The sequence below is a fragment of the Cebidichthys violaceus genome, unplaced genomic scaffold, assembly GCF_023349555.1.
Source record: "Cebidichthys violaceus isolate CVI_PGR_0920_01 unplaced genomic scaffold, fCebVio1.0.p SCAF_195, whole genome shotgun sequence".
NCBI lineage: Eukaryota > Metazoa > Chordata > Actinopteri > Perciformes > Stichaeidae > Cebidichthys > Cebidichthys violaceus.
In genome coordinates this window covers 83,520-106,003 of record NW_027176367.1, presented here as the reverse complement: position 1 = coordinate 106,003, position 22,484 = coordinate 83,520, and the positions used below count along the sequence as shown (strand labels likewise).

At 45.0% G+C, this 22,484-nt stretch overlaps 1 protein-coding gene across 1 annotated transcript; it reads left to right on the top strand.

The window, feature by feature from the left end:
* The first annotated feature begins 257 nt into the window (after positions 1-257).
* On the top strand, positions 258-22,199 carry LOC137875041 (F-box/LRR-repeat protein 7-like). The gene is made up of 4 exons (XM_068713982.1): positions 258-705; positions 5,297-5,386; positions 19,861-20,478; positions 21,463-22,199. The coding sequence occupies exons 1-4, from the start codon at positions 669-671 to the stop codon at positions 22,197-22,199; spliced, it is 1,482 nt and encodes a 493-aa protein (XP_068570083.1). The 5' UTR covers positions 258-668.
* The last annotated feature ends 285 nt before the right edge of the window (positions 22,200-22,484 follow it).

The window sequence follows — 22,484 nt, the reverse complement described above, 5'->3', positions numbered from 1 at the left end:
TTATTGTACTTTTTACTCCACTAAACCTAAGTTACTTTGAAGACTTTTGTACTTTTTACTCGAGTATATGAATTCAGGACTTGTACTGAAGTGAAATAAGTACTTCTTCCTCGACTCTACTGAGTCACAGTCTTCGTCGCTGGCTTATCTTTCTTTAAATATCCACATCTCCCTCTCTGGTCTGCGGTCTCTTTAAATCCAGATCCAGAGGAGGAGAGCTGCGAGTCCTCACAAAGTTGTCTGGCCGCTGTGATTGCCCGCACTCAGCCTGATAAACAGCTGCTTACCATTTAGGCCACTTCACAAAAAACTTTTCTCAGAACTCCTCGAATCGGGATTTTTTTTTTCTCTCTCTCTGTGTGTGTGTGTGTGTGTGTGTGTGTGTGTGTGTGAGAGAGAGAGTAGCCTTCACCGCTCTTTGTCTGTGGATGTTCAGATATAGAAAGTCTGCACCGCTGGAAGCTCGAGTCTGGACTCTAGGTTTGCGTAATGCTGAGGCGTCCTATGCTCAACATCTGGATTAACTATTTGGAGTCAGAGCTAGCGGCCCAACACCAAACTCTCCGACTGTCTAGTCTCTCTTTATGGAAAGACTTCCCTTTTTTACTCCGGACTTTAGCTGCTTTTGATACACCGAGTGTTTGCGCATAGATTATGTATTCTTTAAAATGGGTGCGAACAATGGAAAACAGTATGGAAGCGAGGGTAAGTGCTCTAATTACCACTTACGATGTGTTTTATTTGAGTTCCCCGCAGAAGTCAGCTTTTTGTATTAATCAAACTGGACGCAACAAAGGCCAACATGTTACCGCAATGTGCTACGGTTCCTCTCATAAACTATACAACAGAAAAAAACAATGTGCGGGGTTCTCGGGTCTGTAGCTTCCCTAGACATTAGTGAGCTAACGTGAAACTAGCGCTATTCCCTTTATTCATCTCTATGTCTCCCATATTCACACAGTGTAAGCGTGTTCTGTTTGGGTAGAGATGAACGTGCGCAAAACTCCATTCAAAAACCCTGCAAATTGTGAGGACGTGTGCCGATGTGGAGCATCTTTTTGACTTTATATTCACTGCTTTTTTTTTTTTTTTTTTTTTTTAAAAAGATGTGCAACGTTGATATTCTTCGTACATGCAGAGTGACATCTGGTGGTCACATCTTAAACACTTAGCACAGTATACAGTTTGAAGTTTAAACAAAACACACTTCCAGCCGCTGTCTGTGCGATAATGAAACGCACACAGATATTGTTTGACATGCATACAAGTGTGATGTATTGTGAGTTAGTTTAAATCATATCTCGCCTCACATAATCAGTCAAAAAGAGCTGACTTGGCAGAGCAGCCCGTTCATCAGACAACACCAAGGAGCTTCATTTATGGATATTTTTTTAAAGAGTGCTTTCCTGCAGGTTTAGTGGAGGCGGGTCAAAGGACACCAGTGTTTATAGGCATGTTGGCACTTAGTCAGTCTTATCTTGATAAGAGCCAACTCCACTGATATCTGTCCACAATCCCTACAAAAACCCCATCTGTTATTTGATTTGGCAGCCATGTTGTGCATAGTGGTCGCTGCCATATGATCCATATGTAGACAAAACAAAAAGAAAGTGTTTTGTTTTATAGCTTCTATATGGAAACTAATCCTCCTTACATGGTGCCTTATGGGTACATGTGAAAGTATTTACAATCATAGCGTAATATTCTCAAAAGGTATTTTTGGCGTTAGCTCTCCTGCAGCTACTTGTTAAGAGTCATAATAAAAAAATACAAATTGTCTCTTTTATTTCTTAATGAAAAGAAATAAGCAATATTGACACATTTTTTTTGGCTCTATGTCTGAATTATTGATCTATAAGACCAAAGAAGTCATAAGTAATGTAGCGCTGATGGCTAAGCAGGCAGAGGCATTCACCGTCCATCTCACTCAGCTGTCAGATATATTCAGAAACACAACTGGAATGCAGCCTAAATCACTTTTGTTTTGATATTTTTATAACCAAACTACATATCAACCGACTCTCATCCACCAAAATATTGACAAAAGCTCCAAACATTCGTTGATTAATGAGCCCAGCTGAGACTATATAGGCCTAGTTAGACTTCCTTCAGTCAGTATAAGATATCGGTCTTCAGATTGCACTACCTCCTCTCTCCCCCGCTGTCTTTCTCATCTAATCTTCAACTTAACTTATTCAGGGGAAAAAAAAAAAAAAACCCCGTATTCCGACTCCGCCGAGCACATTATTTCGGCCTCCAGAGCAGAGATGTTTGTATAAATAACATTCCAGTGAGCTCTCTTCCTAAGTCAATAACTGCAGAGAAAAGATTGGAAGTCATGATGTTAAACATAACAAGTGGACCAGCTCCACCCAGGAATCCAGCCATGTCAGGTACATGAACGGATCCGAGCACATATCTGAGTCTTCCTTTTAGTTTTATTCCTCTCGTTGGGTTAGCAGGCATTAGTCAGGTGGGAAATATGTGAAGTACTGTTGGTAGTGTTTATTCTCCTCTAGTGATTCACAACATCTTAATTCTCCCTTTCATTGCAACGTGGAACACAGGCATTGCTCTCCAAATCCAGTATCACTACTACTACTACTACTACTACCCCCATTTAAATCCTTCTTCTTCTGTGAGTTCACACGGAGGGACTGATTCGTCCGACGCTGCACACATCCCTTTTATGATCCACCATTAATGCCGTTTAATTGTCTGCAGGGATACATGGAAACATGTTGAAGCAGGCCTACAGCAAGAAAAGTAACATTCAGTGTTTTTCAAGGCTTCATAGCAGACAATGCACATTCTTATGATATCACAGCATGACTGTTTAATGTCTCAACACTCACAGACATTTACCGGTTGTCTGACGTGTTTACCTCTATTGATTAAAATAAAATGAAAAAACATTGGTGACGCTGCACAAAAAAAACAGCCAAACAAAAAAACAAACTCATGTTGGTTCTAGGCCTGCAGCTATTAATTATTGTCGTCATCCATTATTCTGCCGATTAATTAATTAACGGTTTTGTCTATAAAAAAAGTCAGAAATTAGTGACAAATGTCTGTCAGAACCCAAGGTCACATCTTCAAATGTCTTGTTTTGTCCGATCAACGGTCCAAAAACCCAAAGATATTTATTTTACAATCGAGGCGTTATGGGAACCATTACATCTTGTCATCGGAGAACCTGAAACAGTAGAATATTAGCATTTAACCACTCAAAACAATTAATCGATTATCAAAAATAGTTGATGAGTCCTTTCCAATCGATCAACTAATCGACTAATCGTCGCAGGTTTAGCTGTTTCAATTCAAAAGTCAGTTGGTAATTTGCTTTTTTTCTAACTGCGATGTAATTTCATGCTGCACACGGTATACGGTCGAGATTGGCGGACTCCGCCACTAACAATGAGAAGTAGTTTATAATGAGGAAATCACAGAATGTAAGTAGATTGCCAATGCTGATCATGAAATGTATCAGATCTGGGATTGGTTTCATGGAAATCTCTCGTGTCATTAATATTGACTTTGTTGAACGTTTATTCAAAGTATAGTCATTTCACAGAAGAGAATATTGCACATAGTATTCATGGGATCGGCATCGTTATAGTGTCTGAGAAGGCATCTTAGTTACAAGTGCAGAACTCTGCAGTTCGTCTGTCCACATCTGTTTTCAAGTGCGATTCCACAATTAATTACCCTCTGGTCACAACTATGCAGCAACCCTCCACCAACACATTATATAAGCAGAAGACAGGAAGCAGGAGCTTTCCTCAAAGTTGCTTTTTTTTTCCACGAAAGACAGAAAGCAATCGTCCTCGCACAGAGGAAGAGAGTCCTGTGACCAGCTAAACATTGAGATTGCTCGCGTTTCCAGCCGTGTGCTCCCCGCTCTGCTTGCGCATTAGAAAAGTGGAACCACTGCAAGCTCCTCGTGAATTTCGGAGCCGTTTCTGGGGTCTGAAGGAGTCGTAGCAGATGTGCAGGCTCTGTGATGTCACCGCGAAATGTCATACCAGCCGAGCTGCGTTTGGCTTCAAATGATTTCGTATGTGTCGGTGTGATCGCGTGTCTTTCGTGTGGCTGAATATGGAGTCACCGGTTCCCTACGCAGGCTTTCATATTTACTGCCTATTTCGGGAACTGTCTGGTCTTTTTAGGTGGCTGCACTTGATGTGTTGCATGTGGGTGTGACTGTTTGAGAATACCTCTTCGTGCTGGGTGAAAGGCGCATACTTAGTCTCAGGAAAGCCACAAAAGCTGCATTTATGATCTGACAGAGGAATGAAATGCCATAATAAACAACTGCTCCACATGCAGCCTGCAGTCAGCATGGCGGTCCGGCCTGTTGCACTCCGGCAGCAGAGGCACACGTTCAAAAATATAGCTGTTTGAAATGTTGCACTCTTGTGTTACTGTGTAGGAATCTAAATCTAAGAACACAAGGGTGGCTCATAAAGGAAGAGCTGTACAGGAATGAGCCGCTGATCATACATTTTGTGATGTTACAACTACAATACAAGGAACTTTAATTCTGTGTTTATTTTGGCGACCCCTGTGGACAAAAGCGGTACAGTTTTCTTTACCACCAGAGTCCCTTTAGAAAACCTCTCATTTTACAGCAGCTGGGTCTGTGAGTCTGCCTCGCACAGTCCCGGTCCTGGTTCTCCCGTGCCTCCCTTTTTGTCCAGTGGGCCCAGAGCAATCCGGTCCAGGTCTCCAGCAGCGTGGTGTTGGTGTTGGCTCCCAGCGGAGCAGCGAGATGGAGCCCTGCTCCCCTGTGCCGGAGCTCCAGGTCGAAGGCAGCAGTGGAGCCGAAATCTGGGGGTCTGTCCGCGGCAGGCTGCCGAAAAGGCCTTGCTGGAGTCTGAGCTGAAGGAGTTTCTGTTGGGGGGGGGGGGGGGGGGGGGGATTTAGGGAGACTATCATTCTTCATCCAAACATCAAAAAACGGACACTTACTCAAACAAACCAGCAGAGACTTTCTGCGCGTGCCAAGCCTAACCATTCATCCAAAAGTGAGGCGCATAAAAGTCATGGCAGCAGAGAGCGATGGGTTTTATATTTCCTTAACCTTCATACCTCCTTACTGTATTACATACATCACGAAACACCTTATCTCTGACGGACAGGAATTAAGCATAAAATGTGTTTTCTCTCAACTGAGAAGATTTTCAAAGGCTGTACGGTAAAATAAAACCCTTATAAATCGTAACTGCAGTTTGTCATCTCAAAGTTGCTCCACTGTGTCCCAGCACTTTTGTTTTTCTTCCCATTTCCCCTGCAGGTAAAGGGAGCTCAAGCATCTCTTCTGACATAAGTTCGAGCACAGATCCCACACCGACCAAAGCTCCAAAGAATGTGGCTACCAGCGAAGGTAAGGCATCTGGTGCTCATTAACCAAACTCCCCTCCCTCCTCCTCCTCCTCCTCCTCCTCCTCCTCCTTCTCCTCCCACCCCTCTCTGTCCTCCTCATCCACTTTTCTGCGCTGCCTATTTTTGGAGAGAAACCTGCGTGTTCCTGGGATAACCCTAAACTGAAAACAAACTCAACAGCTCCCATCAGAAACCAGAAGGCATTTTGTGGGCTTTGTTTGAGCAGAGAAAAAAAAAAGAAGAAAAAAACACACTTCTGGCTTCTCATTGTGGAAGAATGCTTATCTAAACTGTGGCTGTATCAGGCTCAAAGCGCTGCCAGGGAGGGAGGTGCGAGTGCTGGAGAGAGGGATTTCGCTGGAGAAGGTGTGGGGAGTAAAAAAAAGGGAGAAGAGAGCTTCACCTTCTGTTGATGCTCCACGCACAGACAAACGTCCAACTCCTGGCACACCGACTGCAGCGAACCGCCCCTCTTTGTCGGGAGTGTGTGTGTGTGTGTGTGTGTGTGTGTGTGTGTGTGTGTGTGTTACGAATGTAAACTGCGTGCTCGGTTTAATGGTTCGAAAATACTTTGCAGCTGACAGATGTCCTTTGAAGCCCCCTGTCAGCAGGTCGGATACATTTTTAACAATCTGTCAGTCAAATGTAGGACTTTTTTTTTTTTTTAAATTTGAGTTGAAAAGAACAGAACAGAATATCTCAGTCAAAGCTGAAAATGTACCGCAGCGCCAGGTGCCATATGTCCTGAAACCTTGAATTTGAGCGTGTGCTCTGTAGGAAATCGTAGTTTATTTTGACATTTCATTCATTCGTTTAAGATTTCAGACCACATGGTGCCAACCAAACAGTCCTTTAATGAAAGCATTTATTTTAATGATAAACTTGGTTTGCCAAGCAAAACCCTCAGCAAAACCTGTTCCCAAGCTTAACCATAATAATTTTGCCCTCAATCAAAAGAATTTTACGTAATGTCTGCTCGAGAAAAAAAACAAACGTCCTGGAGCTCAGATTTCTTACGAGTGGGTCCCCGTCCTTGTTTTTTTTTATGTTGGATTGTTTACAAGAAAACTCCACAGGGCAACTATAAACCCAGAAGACAGTCTCCGTATTTATTTGAGACAAATATCTGTACAAACTTCACGAAAAATACAATCTATAAAGTACAAACATTATTACTTATGGTGGGATATCGCCGTAAAAATATATGCTACATTTAAACCTGAATTATAACAAGCTGAAAACACAAAAAGGAACACATTGGCTGACAAGGTTGACATAGCTAATGTGTTGGCAAACGTATTTTCACATCCAGCGGACACAGAGCAACATTAGCATTCATTTACAGTGTGTGTCTCATTTTTTTTTTGCTCTGTTTTTGGTCTCCACCAGATCCTGAGTAAAATGTCTGGCTCTTCAGCCGCTTACTGCTCCACATTGTTCAGTTTGTCTGCGTTGAACGGATCGTGTACAGTGGGTTTTATCAGAGCTTCTCCACTGGAAGAAGCCTCCAGCTCCGCCTAGCTTTATATTAGTGACAATAGAATCCTGCAGCTCATTTACAGCGAGCCTCACGGTTCTGTACAGGCTTTTGGGAGTGTGTGAAACTTCAACTGGGCAGGAAATGTTTAAAGAGCATGAGTCAGACAGAGAACGTGAAATCTCAGAACCCATTGATTTTGATCAAAGAACCTTATCGAACCCTACCACAGATACATTATGGCCGGTCTCCCTCTGTGCTGTGGTCTCTCTCTCTCTCTCTCTCTCTCTCTCTCTCTCTGGGCTGACCAGTGACTCACCAGCTCTCTTTTGCACGCTCATACGCCGATATATGCGCTCCTCTCTCGTGCATTGTCATCACCAATCTCGAATTTGCTCTGGCACGACGAATGTAGTATTCTCGTGGCGTCGGAGCTGCCCGCAAGAAAACAAATAGCAGCTACAGCCTGTGTTTGTAACTGTCACTCAGCTTCTCTGAGGGAACGAAGCGGCGGGGGCCTAAAACTCCTCACGACACACCGAGCGCGCGTTTTGGTTCCGCGCGAGATGCGAGTCAATCGGTTTGTTCCGGCGAGGTTAATTCACTGATTAACCTCACCGAATATCGAGCGAGGCGTACCGTCCTCCTGTGGCTGAGCGTTAGGACGAAGCAGATGACGCATTTGATTTGCTGGAAATGCTGACTCACTTGGATCCGACCGTTGAGGAGCTGCTGGAAGTGTGCATCCGGAGTAATTTGATAATTGTTCTGAATGTGTCTACTTGGAGAACAACCTGTGCAGATAGAAATATATATATATATATATATATATATATATATATATATATACATATACAGAGTATAGACCAGTGGCTTCCCGATCATAATTTCCCGCCAGTGTTATGACTGAAATCGTTATATATCTTTTTCCCTCCATGCTAAGTGGGAGTAATTACATGTTCTGGAACCACCACGACCACAGTCAAATCCCCCCTCCTTAAAAACACACACACACACACACACACACACGCATGCATACACCACGTTCACACACTCACACAGTGGCGGGTTACACAGTCCTTGTCCACCTCGTCCTGTGGTCCACTAAACTAATCAGGAAGCAGTCTGGGCTGTTTCCCCACCACACGCTGGGAGTCTTCATATTAGGGCCTGACACACTATCCCCATGCAGCAGTCATGTCACTGCTGCGTTAATAAAGTCGGCAAGTGACTTAATTAGTCAGTTAAAACGCAACATGTGGCACATATCAATCTTGCTTTATCCGGACTGACATTCCACCCAGTTTTCAGCATTATTCATTTAAGTTAAGGTCGTTATTTTAACCTAAATATATGAAATCATGTTCTCTGTCAGATAGAGCGCCGCAATACGGTAGAAACCGATAAAACCGTATTTTAGAAAACAAGTTTAGTTTCTCAATGTTGTCTAAAGTCTAAAATCACATGTAAAGGAGCCCAACTGATATTTAACAAACTGATGTTTAACTGCAGTTGAAATTATATTCTGGGACAACTGAACCATGCAATTTCACTTAAAGACGCCACATAACTTTTGCTCAACGGCCACCACGGGTGCTACAAATGACAATTATGAGATAAAGGCAAACGCAAAAAGCTTTGTGTGACAGTAGCCCAAGTAGAGAAGAGTCAACACGGCCAATACCCACCTAAAGTTAACTCACATCATCCCACCAAAAGCTGGATCATACCACACCAAGTAAGGATCTGCAGAACCCCAGGTTGTACTGAATTGAGAAAGAGTTCAAGGATTCAACTTTTCATTTGTAAGAAAAGTTATTTCCTCTTCCAAGAGACACATAATCTCATTTAACGGATTACAGCCGTATACAAACCAAAGCCACTGACAACGAGAAATGTTTCATTTTCCTACAAATCCAAATTTCCGTCACCAGAAGAAACCGAAAGACCCGATAATCATCTCAAAACTCTTCACATTTAAACTCAATGAACCATAATATTAAATCATTGTTCAGCCGTAATATCAGCATACAGATGGGAAGCAGGCCGTTGCTTGTAACATGTGTTCCCCTCAAAGTCAACAGTTGGAAGTTTCACTCATTCTGCTCCTGAAAACAAACCGAGCCGGGCAGTCATCTGGCAGGCTTCTGCAAAAGTGTCTCTGTTTTCGTTTATTATTTAGACGGGCTCGTGGTGGCCTGACCCAGTTGCTTATTAGCCGCAGACTGAAAGGCACAGTCCGGGACAGTAAATCCTTCCTGTGGGATGAAACTGAGTATCTCCCAGCGGGGGTTTTTGCGCTGTGACCCTGTCTGGGCCTCAAGGGTTTGCTTTGGCACAGCCGAACTCAGGGCATACCGTAGGAATGTGGCTCAGACATGGCGGGAGCTGAGCTGACAACACCCGGAGATGTTCGGCCTGCGTGTTGTCACTCTCTCGAACGCCGTCTTCATCCTCCTATATCAGCTGCTCTGGATGTAACGCAGACTCGCGGGGAAGGGGGGTAGGATGCTTTCGGGTTCAGGTCAGCTCCTTCACCCGTTTATAATGGCCCCAGGAAGGTAGCTGAGGAACAGGGGAATGGTGGGAACAATGAACATGCCGACTTCCTCTCTGTCTGCCAAGGACCACAGAAACACTGATAACAGTGACGGGGGAAAAAGCTGACTCTGTCCTTCCACACCAGACAACACTGGGAGATTACGCTGCGAACGCTCATGATTTATGAGCAATTCTCCAAAAAGCAGAATCACCTTCAGATTCTTCTTCTTTACAGATCTCTGTTTCCTACGTAAAGTCGTTATGGCCTTATTGAACAAGAAGTTAATGCCAGCAGCAGAACACAAAGTATCAGGCCAATTAAGGCCAAACAAGTTAGCTTTTACACCAATTTCGTCATTTTTATCATAGTGGAAAAAAAAACATTTGTGCATGTAGGATGTTTCACATGTTCCTGGCCGAGAGATTAAAATTGCTAGAAATGTTTTTCCTCAATTTATGAAAGGTCTACAAGGTGTAACGTGTCGGTGCACGGATGTTAACATGTTAAAGTGTCATTTTCACTGAAGACCTGAGTGTGAAGTAGTACAACATACTGAAAAACCATGCAAAATCATGGATAAATAATGAGAAAGTTAAAACAAGTACATTTAAAAAGCACTTTTACCGTTGCATGTCAAGCAGGTTGTGAAGGACTGCAAGCAATGATTAGTCAGAGTTCAATTTTCCAGCAATTTTTGCAAAAGTACAATGTGCCTCCATTGGTTGACGTCCTTCTGTCTCTTCAGCCACTTTCGCACCTTCCTAAAACTCGTTAATTGCCGTTCCCTACCTGTCCACTAGATGTCCTCTGACTTTTTCCACCAGCCACTCCCTCCAGTACCCCCCCCTTCCCCCCCCCCCCCCCCCCCAGTTCCAGTCCCCTGACCGGCCCCGCCCACCTGCACACCTGTTCCCACTTTCCCTCATCAGCCCTGCAGATATTTAACCATCCCTCTACCTCTCGCTCTGCTTCCTGTCCTCTGTATTGAGACTTTTGAAACTTGTTACCTTGTTTTTTTCCCCCCTGTTTGCAACCAACACTGAATGTTTTTTTTAAAAGCATCACTACGATAGTTTACCAACCGCAATCGCTTGTTTATTATTTTTATCCATGACGACGAATGTTCAGCAAAATAGTCATTTTAAAGTTAAGTTTTGTGTTGTTTTTGGCGGTTTCTGTGGACCGAAGCTGTCCCTTTTTTTAGAAAACCTCTTATTTTACTGCTGCAGGGACAATCTTGACAGTCTGCCCCGCTCAGTCCTGGTTCTGGTTCTCCCGTGCCTCCCTTCCCTCCAGCGGGCCCGACCATCCGGCTGTGGTCGGCTGGTCGCTGCAGGAGGCCCCCCCCTGGAGTCTGAGCTGATGGGAGTTTCTGGTGGACTCGCATGGTTTTTGCCTGATTTGGTGTGGAATCAGACCCGGCGACGAGCGATAAGAAATAGCCAATCTCCTCGCCGATGATCTCGATTGAGGTCATAACAAACACGTTAGAAGATCCTCACTGTAACTTACGTATCGCAAATGAAACGCTCGCCACAGCCACTCAGGTGTTTCGAGTTACTCTGACTAATAAAAACCCTTTTTTTAATTAGCTGGATGATGATGGAATCACGAACTCTAATATAATAATTACAGCGTTACACACTCCTAATATTGATGGGTGAGGGTCAGCTGTGCAGTCTAAACAGCCCGTCCTCAAAGCTGCTGTCTCCAACATGCCCTCCCAAAGGCAACAAATCCCTCGCACCTCATCTGCAGAGCAACCTCGCTCGCTGACGACCCGCTCGCTGGTGTTTACTCGAGCAGACGTATAGAGTTTCACTGTTGATTCTTGCCGCACCAAGAACGGAGGAGGCTGCAGCGAGGTGTTTGCGTGTGTGTGTCATCGCCGCCGGGACGTTTTCACGGCACAGAGGACGTTTAAGTTGTTATCCTCCACTTATGTCGTAAACGTAAGTTGTTGTTTTTTATCATTCATCAGCAGTCATTACCGCAGTAGATCTTCTGAGCCAAGCGTTTCTGGGCAAACTTCGGAGCTGGAGTTGACAAATTAGCCTTTTTGGTGAAACTTGATGCTGCATTTGTTCTGCTGCTCTGCAGCGTTGGACGTTGTCACACCGGGGGCGGAGAGGTTTGTTTGGATAAAAGAAGCATCTGTTTCTTTGGAGGGAAATGTTTGGCAGGTGATTGACTATTTTTATGGAGGATTAGAGGAAGCTGTGTTGTAGATAGTTCTCGTTTTATGCGGAGGAATTCGCAGCCTCGAGAAGTTTGTGCTCATTAAATCGCAGGCAGTATTTGTGGAGGAAAAGTACCTTTTTCAATATTCTCTCTTAGGACACAAAGCAGCAGCCTGCAGTTATTTTAAGATTTTTTTTCCAACAAGCCTATAGCAATTGCAGTGAGAGATATTAAACAGATTTACTTCTAATCCTCATTGGAAATTGTCTACGCAAAGAGAGAACACAGAGAGGCGAAGAATGCTTTTTTTTCCCCCCCAGATTTTCTCCATCAGCTGTCCTCGCTCCTCCCTCTTCCTCCCTTCCACCGCTCTTATAGAGCCAGGAAATCTGAGCGAAAAAAAAAAAGAAAACAAGTGAAAGCAGTTCAGCAAAGGAGATGGAGGAGGAGGAGGAGGAGGAGGAGGAGGAGGAGGAGGGGGGGAAGGAGAGAGAGATCTCATAACTCTTCTCTGATTACTGCCCGGTCTTCTCGCTCTCCGTCTCAGGGAGGAAGCTCCGGCCCTGTTGTTTTGAATGCCATTTGTTCTTCAACGGGGGTCACATTTTTCAGTTCTACTACAGCAGCGTGTTTGACAGGAGTTGGGAAAGACGCCCAAAGACACCTGGGTCTTTGGGCTTTTCATGTGGCAACATGAGCAACAGTTGTGGACCAGCTGAACTGACACATTGGCGTTCCCCTTCCCCTCCTTTAACTCTGTGGTTTGTTTCATTACGTAAGCAGCAAAATGTCAGTTGTGGCTGAAGCTGCAATGGTACAAAAATGAGGGGAAAATGTCTCGAAGTGTTCTTGAAGGAGGTCCTGGTTGGACAGATTGAACCAGAACTAAATTACTTATTTTTTTCATTTTAATAATGTTTTGTGAGTAAGAACAACACCTCGTTCTTTCATATGAAGCAAAAAAGATTTTTAATTTAGGTGGAGAAAACATTGGTGGTGGTCAAGATTCATGCCTTCATATTTAGCGTACAATCATGAGTGGTATCAATCTTCTCATGTAAGTCTCGACATGAAAGCCAATAAGCGTATTTTGTAAAATAAAAAAAAAGATTTGTCCGTCAGAATCAATCAAGTTTTTGCTTTTTGACTTTGCCTGACCTGTTTTTTTTCCACATTCAAAGTTGCTAAGAGGATTGCCAACACAATGTTTAGAGACTAAAGCGTCTCATGAGATGGCTGTTCTAGTCTGTGATAAGCTGTAGATCTATCCTGCACAATGGCATCTTTGTTCTGTGTATATCATTATCAATATATACAGTGAAGACCAATCACTAATATGCATATTGTTTCTAAAAACAAAACTGAGCTGATAAATAGGTTTCATAAAGCACTTTTTTTTTGTTTTTTTTTACTTTCCCTAAAGGCACTTCTTTCAGACAAAACAACCTCTTTCTGGAGTTGAAGTGAACCCGTATTCATCAAGAGCTTAACCAAAAAGTTCCAGCTCTTCCCTTGTTCTGTTGCTTCAACCACATGAGATCATTACATTTGCTCCTCATCACAACCAAATCAACCGTTCAGGCCAGCGCTCGCTTTTCCATTCCTGTCTGGTGTGCAGCTCGTCTTGCTGTGTGCTGCCTGTAGCCAACGTTACCCTCCTGAGTCCATTTGACACGACTGTCACTCCGCACTCTAAACCTCCACTCGCACTACTGCCAAAGAGGATAAACTGTCCAGAGAGGCATTTCATACACACGATTCCCTGCAAAAAAAAAAAAATATGTCATCTTTGACATCCTTATTTAACAACCTGTAAAACAAAAAAATGATGTAATGTTAAATTTCAATGATTTGCCAAAGGCCAGATCAGGTTAGCGTGATGCTTTTGGAGTCTGAACCTCCATCTCTATTCTGGAAAATGTGTGCTGTGATGAATGGACACACACACAAATGCTCATTTCTGACATTGAGTAGATCACGCCTTTTCAAATTTGGCTTCAAGACATCCGTGCGTCTGCTGTCCTCCTCAGCAGAGGATTTATAAAGTGGCGAGGCCAGCGTGTGGAGACGTTTGTGTCTTTTGAACTGACAGAAGGGCTTTAAGAGGCGGAAAACTCCCCCGAGGAAATTAGTCGTGTTGCTGGGGAAAGAGCGTAATAGTTCCTGGCTCATTTGTAGCCGAATCTGTTGAAAAAGAAAGAAAAAAAACAAAAAAAACAGAATCCAGAGACTGAGTGAGTGTGAGAATAGCTGCAGTCCAGAAGTAGCGGAGGTATGGGGGTTGTGTGGAGCTAAGGAGTCTGTTTCCTGTCCAAGTTGTGCACATTGTAAAGGAACCAGCAGGCCCTATTGTCTCTCAGGTTGCCCAGTGACGTAAGACCTTCCTGTAGTGAAGGCTTTGCTGATAGCCCAGCCGCCACACCGTACGGCAATATCAACTTCCATGTATTCAATAAAACCCAAGACAGACCCAGATGTTTCTTATCCCAGGAGTTCTCTCTCGGTCGGATGTTTCCCCTTTAAAAAACCGGAGCACGTAACCGTTTAGTGCTGATAAATCAATTCTCTTTCAGTCAAGTCCCTGCTGCCTGGTTGTCTTTTATCAGCGGATACTTATTCTTTTACCCCTCTCGTGTTGATTTGAATTTGATTTCCTGGCTTTTGAGTAGAAAATGAGCGTCTCTGATTTCCTCACGTGCACCACGCCGCCTGTCACGGTCTTGGTAGGAGGGGGGGAGCACAGTGGAGCACAGTGGAGCACAGTGGAGCTTGCGGAGCAGGAACATGTCACAGGGCTAATGGCATTGAGGTAATGGATTGGTCTGTTCTGCCAGATGCAGCGGTAATAACCCTGCGAGCTCCAGACAGGGTCTTAGCAGAGCTTCGCAGCACTGCGAGATCCTGAAAAACAATCCCTATAGCTTTGGTTTATGACCAGACTGCGTCAAACTCTGGATTGACCCTGCCTGTGCACTTGTCTCCGTCTCTGCTAAAGTCTGCAGACTCTTTTGCCAATTTATCTTCCCTCTCTGTTTTTCCCTCTCGCCCCTCTTTTCTTTCGGAGGCCCATGAATCTGTTTTTGTGCGTTACTTTAAAAATCATCAGGTTTTTGTCATTAAAGCGACATCACTCCGAACATGCAGCTGCATCCTCCTCATCACGCAAGCATCTTGTCCTTTCAGTGATCACTTCCATTGATTTACATTAAACCTCTGGTATCAAAAGCCCGATCCAGATGTGTCTCAGAAGTAAGTTGATGTTAATGAGATCCTGCTGCGGCCCTTCTGTGGATCAGCTTAGATTTGGGTATTAGTGGCAGTCATTTCAGCCAAGTATGCCTTTCTGTGGCTATACGCACATTCAAAATGCATGAGTTTCTCTTTCATTTCACCACTGTTCCGTTGTTCTTTGTCCAGGGTAAAGACCAGATGTTCCACTGTTTCTCCTCTGATTTCCTGAACGATCTGAGCCTCCCACCATCTGCACTTACAGTTCCCTTGAAGAGCATTTTAACAGCTGCATGGTATCTGTTCTGTTAATGATAGGTTTGCATTGATACATAAGATATAAAACAAGACACCACTCTGGTTAACTTCTACGGATTCCAAACTTTTGTTCTTTCATGGTTAGAGTTTGGAGCTGCGGGTTTATTAACCCAACAAATATAACTCAAGGTTCCGCTGGCGAGCTTTTTCTGGAGCTTATAATTGTTTTAGATGGTCTTTGTCAGCTGAGTTTGCTTAGTGGTCATGGAGATAGAGCTGTTGTCCACAGCACTTCTAGGACTTCTCATGTCTGTCGGCTTAAGCATGAACTTATTTCTTGACCTCGGAAATTGTAGTAGACTTACGGCCCGATCAGACGAAATACGATGCGCACCACACGGCCTTTTGTTCATATATCAGATCTTTTTTTGTGTGTTATTGGTGTATTAGTAGTTGTTGTGTTTCTGTTTTTAAGAACGTTTTATTTAGAGGGCGTGTATGCAGGTCATTGATTTTACGACCGATGATGAGATTTGAGCTTTCTCAGGATGACAAATACTTTCTGCACCCGATGAAGCGTGTATTTTGCATGCAGTAATATTGATTATTTCATCATGCTTGGCAATTTTCTTACTACAGAGAACAGAACATCTAATTTTTAAATTGTAAGTCCTCAAAAACATCTGTTGATTGCAAATGCATCATCATCATCATCATCACATGGAACAAAGGGCTCGCCCTGAAAAACTCCTTGAGGTTCCTCAGATGCAAAAAGACTTATTTCATCTCCAGAAGCTTCAAAGTGGGAAAGAAAAGTAAATATTTCAATCACAAGATCATGTACAGCATTGATAGTCAATGGTGATTGGATAAACAGAAAACAGATAGATAACGCCTGGGCCTTCTTAAAGAGACCCAGGTGCCATCTATCCAAAATCCAGTGCAACCACGCTAATCTGCAAAGCTGTCTTCATTTAACTTTCCCCACCAGCTGTGTGGAAGTGTGACTCTGAGAGAAGGGAAGGGGGTGGATGCAGTCTAATTAGTAGCACTGTGTTTCTCCGCTTGGAGCTCTTTTCTGATCAGTGACACATGTAATTACGCAATTTGGAAGTTGCTCCTTAGCCAGTGGCAGATGAGTTCATCTCCTGCGTGCAGAAACCATCGCATTAGCTCGGAGTTGGACAACAAAGACACGCATTCATCAAGACTCCAGCAATGCAATCCGATCTTCTCCGGCATGTCCAGACTTTTGTAGATCTTTACCTCGGGGGTTGACACTTGAATTCAGCTTTTTAATACGTAAATATATTAGCTTATATCATTAATATTCTTATTATTTAATGAAAGGGTTTAATTGCAAGCGACCCGTTGGCAAAAACGGGCTCTGTGTTGCACAGCGTGTGGTTTCCAGCCCCTATTGGATAATTCCACAATCGCTAGGTATTAACTCAGGAATCTTGCAATACTTGCAGTGTACTTGAATAAACATAAAAAAAAGCCCCAGCACCACTGCTGTCATGACTTATTTGGACAGGTGTGTGAAATTCGAAATAGATGAGGTGTTTATCAGGACCTGGAACCATTAAATCCTTTGTATTAAGAAAGAAATACACAGGCCAAGATAAGCTAGATGACCTCAAGGAAATAGTCCCAGACATTAAAAGTTGAGCTAATCATAGGCAGACCACCCATGAATGTGATGTATCAAACCTGAACTGAGTGCAGCTTTTAACACGCGATGCATTTTGGACTGCGGCAATCGTAGTTCTTTCTCGAATCTGCATGGAATTGAGAATTTTAAGACACGCGAGAGAGGAGTTTGTAAAGTAGCCGTGAATCGGTGGACATGTTCCCTGAGGGGGGGGGGAGTCTGTGGATGTCATCAGAGGCGAGGAGGGAGGCGGACCGCACCGCGGTCTGGAATACAGATCTGCAGGACGGTCGTAAGGACGGTGTCACTGCCCAGCTGTCCGTCGCTGCACACAAATCCACATGACAGGCAGGATGCGGTCCATTCTTCATGACGATGCTGACATACGCTGTGTGGAACCAGCTGACTGGCGGTCCTTGAAGAGTCCATTAACCAACCCGGTTCAATCATGGTTCGATCTACAGGACTGGGAGTGTGGGTAGATAAAGTGTTGATAAGATAATATCTGTGTAAATGTACGGGAATCATCGGGGAATGTGGCAGGTAGTGAAAGTAAACCTGAGTATCGTCTATTCAAATACTACTCCTCAAAAGCTGCCATAGCGTTGACTCAACACATCAATGCACAGAGGCACCCTTCAGCGTCTGTATGAGGAGCACCGGGCTTTCACCGACTAACTCAAATGTAAACCCGTCATTATTAGACGGTCAGAGCAACTGACGTAGTGTAAAGAACGAGAAAAGTCCACTGTTGAGGAAACAGACATGAACCCAGGAGACCACTGTTCAAGTCCCGTGTGACTTATTTGACTTTTGTTACGTAACTTATGTACATGGCGTAGTTAAGTACGTAGGTTACAAACAACAAATATTTTAACCCAAACCACGATCTTTTCCTAAGCCTGACCAAGCGGCTTTGTGGCCTAAACCGAGCCAAGTAAACCTAAAAATGAAGTAAATCTACTTCTGAAGTTTATTTTGAAAAGACACAGGAAACCGACACGTCCAAAGCGGATGCTAGAGGGGTACCTAGAGTGTCACAGTTTGAAGCGCCACGGACCAATCATCTGTGAAAAGGGCCATGTTATTGTTTCCACTGCAATTTTGAATTCTAGGATTATAAATGAAAACTTTTGACCAAAGTTTATACTGAATATTGCCTTTTGGGAAAACAAGTCGCTATATGAACTTATTGAGTTTATTGATACGATATAGTTTCTTCTGTAAAAGTAAAAGCCTTTGACCAAAACTGGTACACTGCCTCTTGGTATGATAGTCTTAACACTTTAAAAAGTAGAGTTCGAGACTTGCCCTTACCACCAATTAACCATAAGTCTCAAACATACAAAATAATATTTATTTTGAAACATGATAACACCTCATTTTTCTGCAGACTTGTAGTTGGACAGCTGTAAGTGACATCACACTCGCGATTACTTGAAATGCTTTTAGTGATGACTATCAATCCCACCGAGCTCCTCCGGATTGGACGAGACGGGTCGGAGGGCTGATGGGGGAGACGCAGATACCATCGGAGAAGAGCACTCAGTGTCCCGGTGTGACGGGGTCGACCCCGGGACTACGATCCCGCCGCCCTGGCTTATGAGGCGGGCGGCTCACGCCACGGTGATGGGATCCAGCCACAAAGATTCTCACAGCTGCGTGTTCAGACGCGGCGGCGATGAGCGCGACATCTGTCAGGAGGGCCTCAGTGTTTACAAAGGGATAACCGTACAGTGTCAGCCCCTCAGCTGGTCGCTTTGAAGCCACAGAGTTCATCTGATGGAGAGGCCCTGTGACACACTTTTTCCCCCAAACATCCAAAAACACGATATCGAGATCCATGGAAACTCCTCTTCGTTGATGATAAAAGCTGGTGTGGCTACATGGCACCACTGCAATGCACTTTTTGACCTATTTCCTCAGCTTTTTAGCTGTTTTTAAACAGTCATACAGCAAGAAATTCATCATAGTCGAAGAAGGGAGAATACATGTTGTGTTTACATCACATGTCTTGTGGAATTAGACTGCAAATGTGTTGAAAAAAAAGTTGTATAAAGCCTTTTTTTGGCTACAGAGGGATCTTCGTGAAGTCCGATTGATTGAATGACTCAAGTGATGTCACTTGAGTCAGCGTCAGTTGGGGCTGAAGACGAAAATGAAACAAATTTGGGGATTTGTAGTTCGAGAGAAGTGAGCTTCCCAAACCTCTGTGATTGCTAATTTCTTTTTCAGGCTACATTAGTTAGCTTCTAGCATAACGCACACGAATCAAGGTGGTCAAATTGCATTGTGGGTGATGTAGGCGCCAGGTTTTGATGTGGACAATGAAAGATAACATATCTCTGGTTCTGTTGCATCGGTTTTGATCCTTTTTCTTAAAAAACTGTCTAACTTGTGTCCAACAGTGAAGTAAGAAGCAGAAAAGCAATGCTAACTCTGTGGCGCACTCTTCTAAGAGGAACAAGTCAGTGTGTGGAAACAGATGTAAAATGTCTTCTGCGGCTCTGAACGCAGCTTTTGACGAGTCATGAGAAAATAACCCAAGGGTTATCTCAGTTAGGGCTTAGAGACTAAGCCTGCATTTCAAACTGGGTGCGTGGAGTTCAGAATATTTTGGTATTTACCAGGCAGGGAGGTTCCAGTGAAAGGATGCTGTAGGTTGCATTACGGGAATCGTAGGATCGTTTGTTTTTGTAATGTGACCCAACCGGTCACTCGAATGTGAAGCACGTCGAGTTTTGTTGTGCTATAAAGATAAGTTGATGTGTTTTTAGTCACAAGTCATTCTGGGAAATGGAGGAAATGAAGAGTGCACGACTTAAGGAAAAGCGCAGCAAAACTTGAAATGACATGTTTTATTGGAAAGCTATCTTCTGGAATGTGAAGGTTGCACCTTTTTAAGAGAAGTTGGTACAGTCTGCTGCACATTGCAGGATGGGGTTGGCTTGCAATTCGGAGATTAAGCAAAAAGTTGAGGGCTGATACTGTAAATTTTACCCCTTCAAAGCTCATAAACATATAAAGCATGTTAAGAGTTGGAGTTTTTTTTAAACAAAATGAACTTCTACTTGTCTTCAGACACTGACTCTACCCTTCTCTTTCCTCACATATCTTCTCCTCTTTCTTATTCAGGTTTAGACTCCAGCACCCGGACTCTGAGCACCCCCAGCCCGGGTCTTATCCTGCCATCCAAGTCCTCCTCCCTCTCCTCGCCTGCCCTCTCCAGTAACGGCCATGACACCAACTCCTCTTCCTCCTCCTCGGCCCGCGCCGAGACCGTCGCCGTGGTCCACTCCCAGCCCGGCACCCACACGCGCTCGCGCCAGTCCAAAAGCCACCACCACGCCCTCGTTGACCTCCTCCCCGACCACTCCCTCCTGCAGATCTTCTCCCACCTCCCCACCAATCAGCTGTGCCGCTGCGCGCGCGTGTGCCGCCGCTGGTACAACCTGGCGTGGGACCCGAGGCTGTGGGGAACCGTCCGGCTGACCGGGGAGCTGCTTCACGCCGACCGCGCCGTCAGGGTGCTGACCCACCGGCTGTGCCAGGACACCCCGAACGTGTGCCTGACCCTGGAGACGGTGGTGGTGAACGGCTGCAAAAGGCTCACCGACCGGGGGCTGCATGTGGTGGCCCAGTGCTGCCCGGAGCTACGCCGCCTGGAGGTCGCCGGCTGTTATAACATCTCCAACGAGGCCGTGTTCGAGGTGGTGTCCCGCTGCCCGAGCCTGGAACACCTGAACCTCTCAGGTAAGAAAACAAAGAAACTTCTATAACATCTTGCCGTAATGGTCTCTCTACCGCTACCCGACATCACGCACATGTGTGGCTTTACCTAAAAAAAAAATTAAAAAAACCCTCCTCTCCTCGGTCCCTCTCAGCCGTTTCTTCTAAAGCTGGTGAAACCATTAAAGGAGCAGGAGAAGCTCTGCCAACCTTAAGCTCCCATGTGGGAGAAGAACGGCTTCCTTTAGCCGAAAGCAGAACTCACCTCGACGTGAGTCAGGAGAGCGGTCTGCTGCTTTCATTAAGTGACACAAATAACATTGACTTGGACGGGACTCTGGTGGCAGAGCAACGTCTGCACCACGAGCACCAGGAAGTTAGGCCCTTTGTTGTAAAACCCCCAAAAAATAGCCTACTTGTGGCTTTTATTTCGACGGCACAGAATAATGAAAATCAAGTTTACTATTCCAACTGGTGAGGACATCAGCCTTCGATTCTTTTTCACCACAATTTTTGGTTTTCTTGGGAGTTGTTTGCGCTCAGACAGTCTCATGCTTCTTGCGGCAGGCGTGCAGCCAAACGCTGCAGGTTTTACTCTGGCGCCCTCAAGTGGCGACTCGGAATACATCTTCAAAAATAAATTGTGTTAAAGGGAACGTCCACATTTTTTCAAGTCCGTCTTAAATCGATGCTCTCATGCCCGTATGTACATTACACCAGTTTTTGCTTTTTGTAAACATTCCTCCTGTTCAAAACTGGCCACTGTGAGATCCCTTTCGATCTACTTTGAATGTAATAGAAGGGGGGCACAATACAAAAGTAATGCTGATATCAGGATTTAGCCATCTGAATGAGAGGAATCAAGAGTGTAACGGTCTTTTTTGTTTGAAAAATGCTGTTTTAAGACAGACTTTTATTTCTATGAACTTATCCTTTAAACAAAAACAGTCTACTTTGAAGAAATCCTGTTTTTGAGCTGACAACCTGTTCTTCCTCGTCCTCCTCCAGGCTGCTCTAAGGTCACGTGCATCAGCCTTACCCAGGAGGCCTCGCTGCAGCTGTCCCCTCTTCACGGCCAGCAGATCTCCATCCACTACCTGGACATGACCGATTGTTTTTCCCTCGAGGACGAGGGCTTGCGAACTATCGCCTCCCACTGCCCCCGCCTGACACATCTGTATTTGCGCCGCTGCGTCAGACTGACGGACGAGGCCTTGCGCCAACTGGCTCTCCACTGCCCCTCCATAAGGGAGCTCAGCCTCAGCGACTGCCGCCTGGTGGGGGATTTCGGCCTGCGGGAGGTCGCCCGCCTGGAGGGCTGCCTGCGCTACCTGAGCGTGGCCCACTGCACGCGCATAACCGACGTGGGCGTCCGCTACGTGGCCCGCTACTGCCCGAGACTGCGCTACTTGAACGCCAGAGGTTGCGAAGGGCTGACGGACCACGGCCTGAGCCACTTGGCCAGGAGCTGCCCCAGACTCAAGTCCCTGGACGTGGGCAAGTGCCCGCTCGTGTCGGACAGCGGGCTGGAGCAGCTGGCCATGTACTGCCAAGGCCTGAGGCGCGTGAGTCTCAGGGCCTGCGAGAGCGTGACGGGCAGAGGACTCAAAGCTCTGGCGGCCAACTGCTGCGAGCTGCAGCTGCTCAACGTGCAGGACTGCGAGGTGTCGCCAGAGGCTCTGCGGTTTGTTAGACGCCACTGCCGGCGCTGCGTCATCGAGCACACAAACCCTGCTTTCTACTGAGACCAGGGGAGGGAGGGGGGAGGGAGGAGGGGAGGGGAGGGAGGGGCTTTTGGTCTGGTCCTCTGACAAGTGGATGTTCTAATATTCCTGCTATGGAGTTGGCAGAGTTCAGCGGCCGATGTGTCAGAACTGGTTGAAAACTGGTGTGCAATACTGGCCAGAATTTGTCTCTTTGAATCCGCCTGGTGGCTGTCGATGCTGAAAACACTTCCACAGACTGTATTTAACATATTTATCTGTAGAAAAGGCAGAGAAGTACCGCATTCCAGTATATATTGCGTCTTC

Excerpts from the sequence above, each read along its gene's own strand:
- LOC137875041 (XM_068713982.1), top strand. The coding sequence starts at position 669 with ATGGGTGCGAACAATGGAAAACAGTATGGAAGCGAGG. Across the intron at positions 5,387-19,860 it reads GAATGTGGCTACCAGCGAAG|GTTTAGACTCCAGCACCCGG; the intron begins GTAAGGCATCTG and ends TTTCTTATTCAG. Across the intron at positions 20,479-21,462 it reads GGAACACCTGAACCTCTCAG|GCTGCTCTAAGGTCACGTGC; the intron begins GTAAGAAAACAA and ends GTCCTCCTCCAG.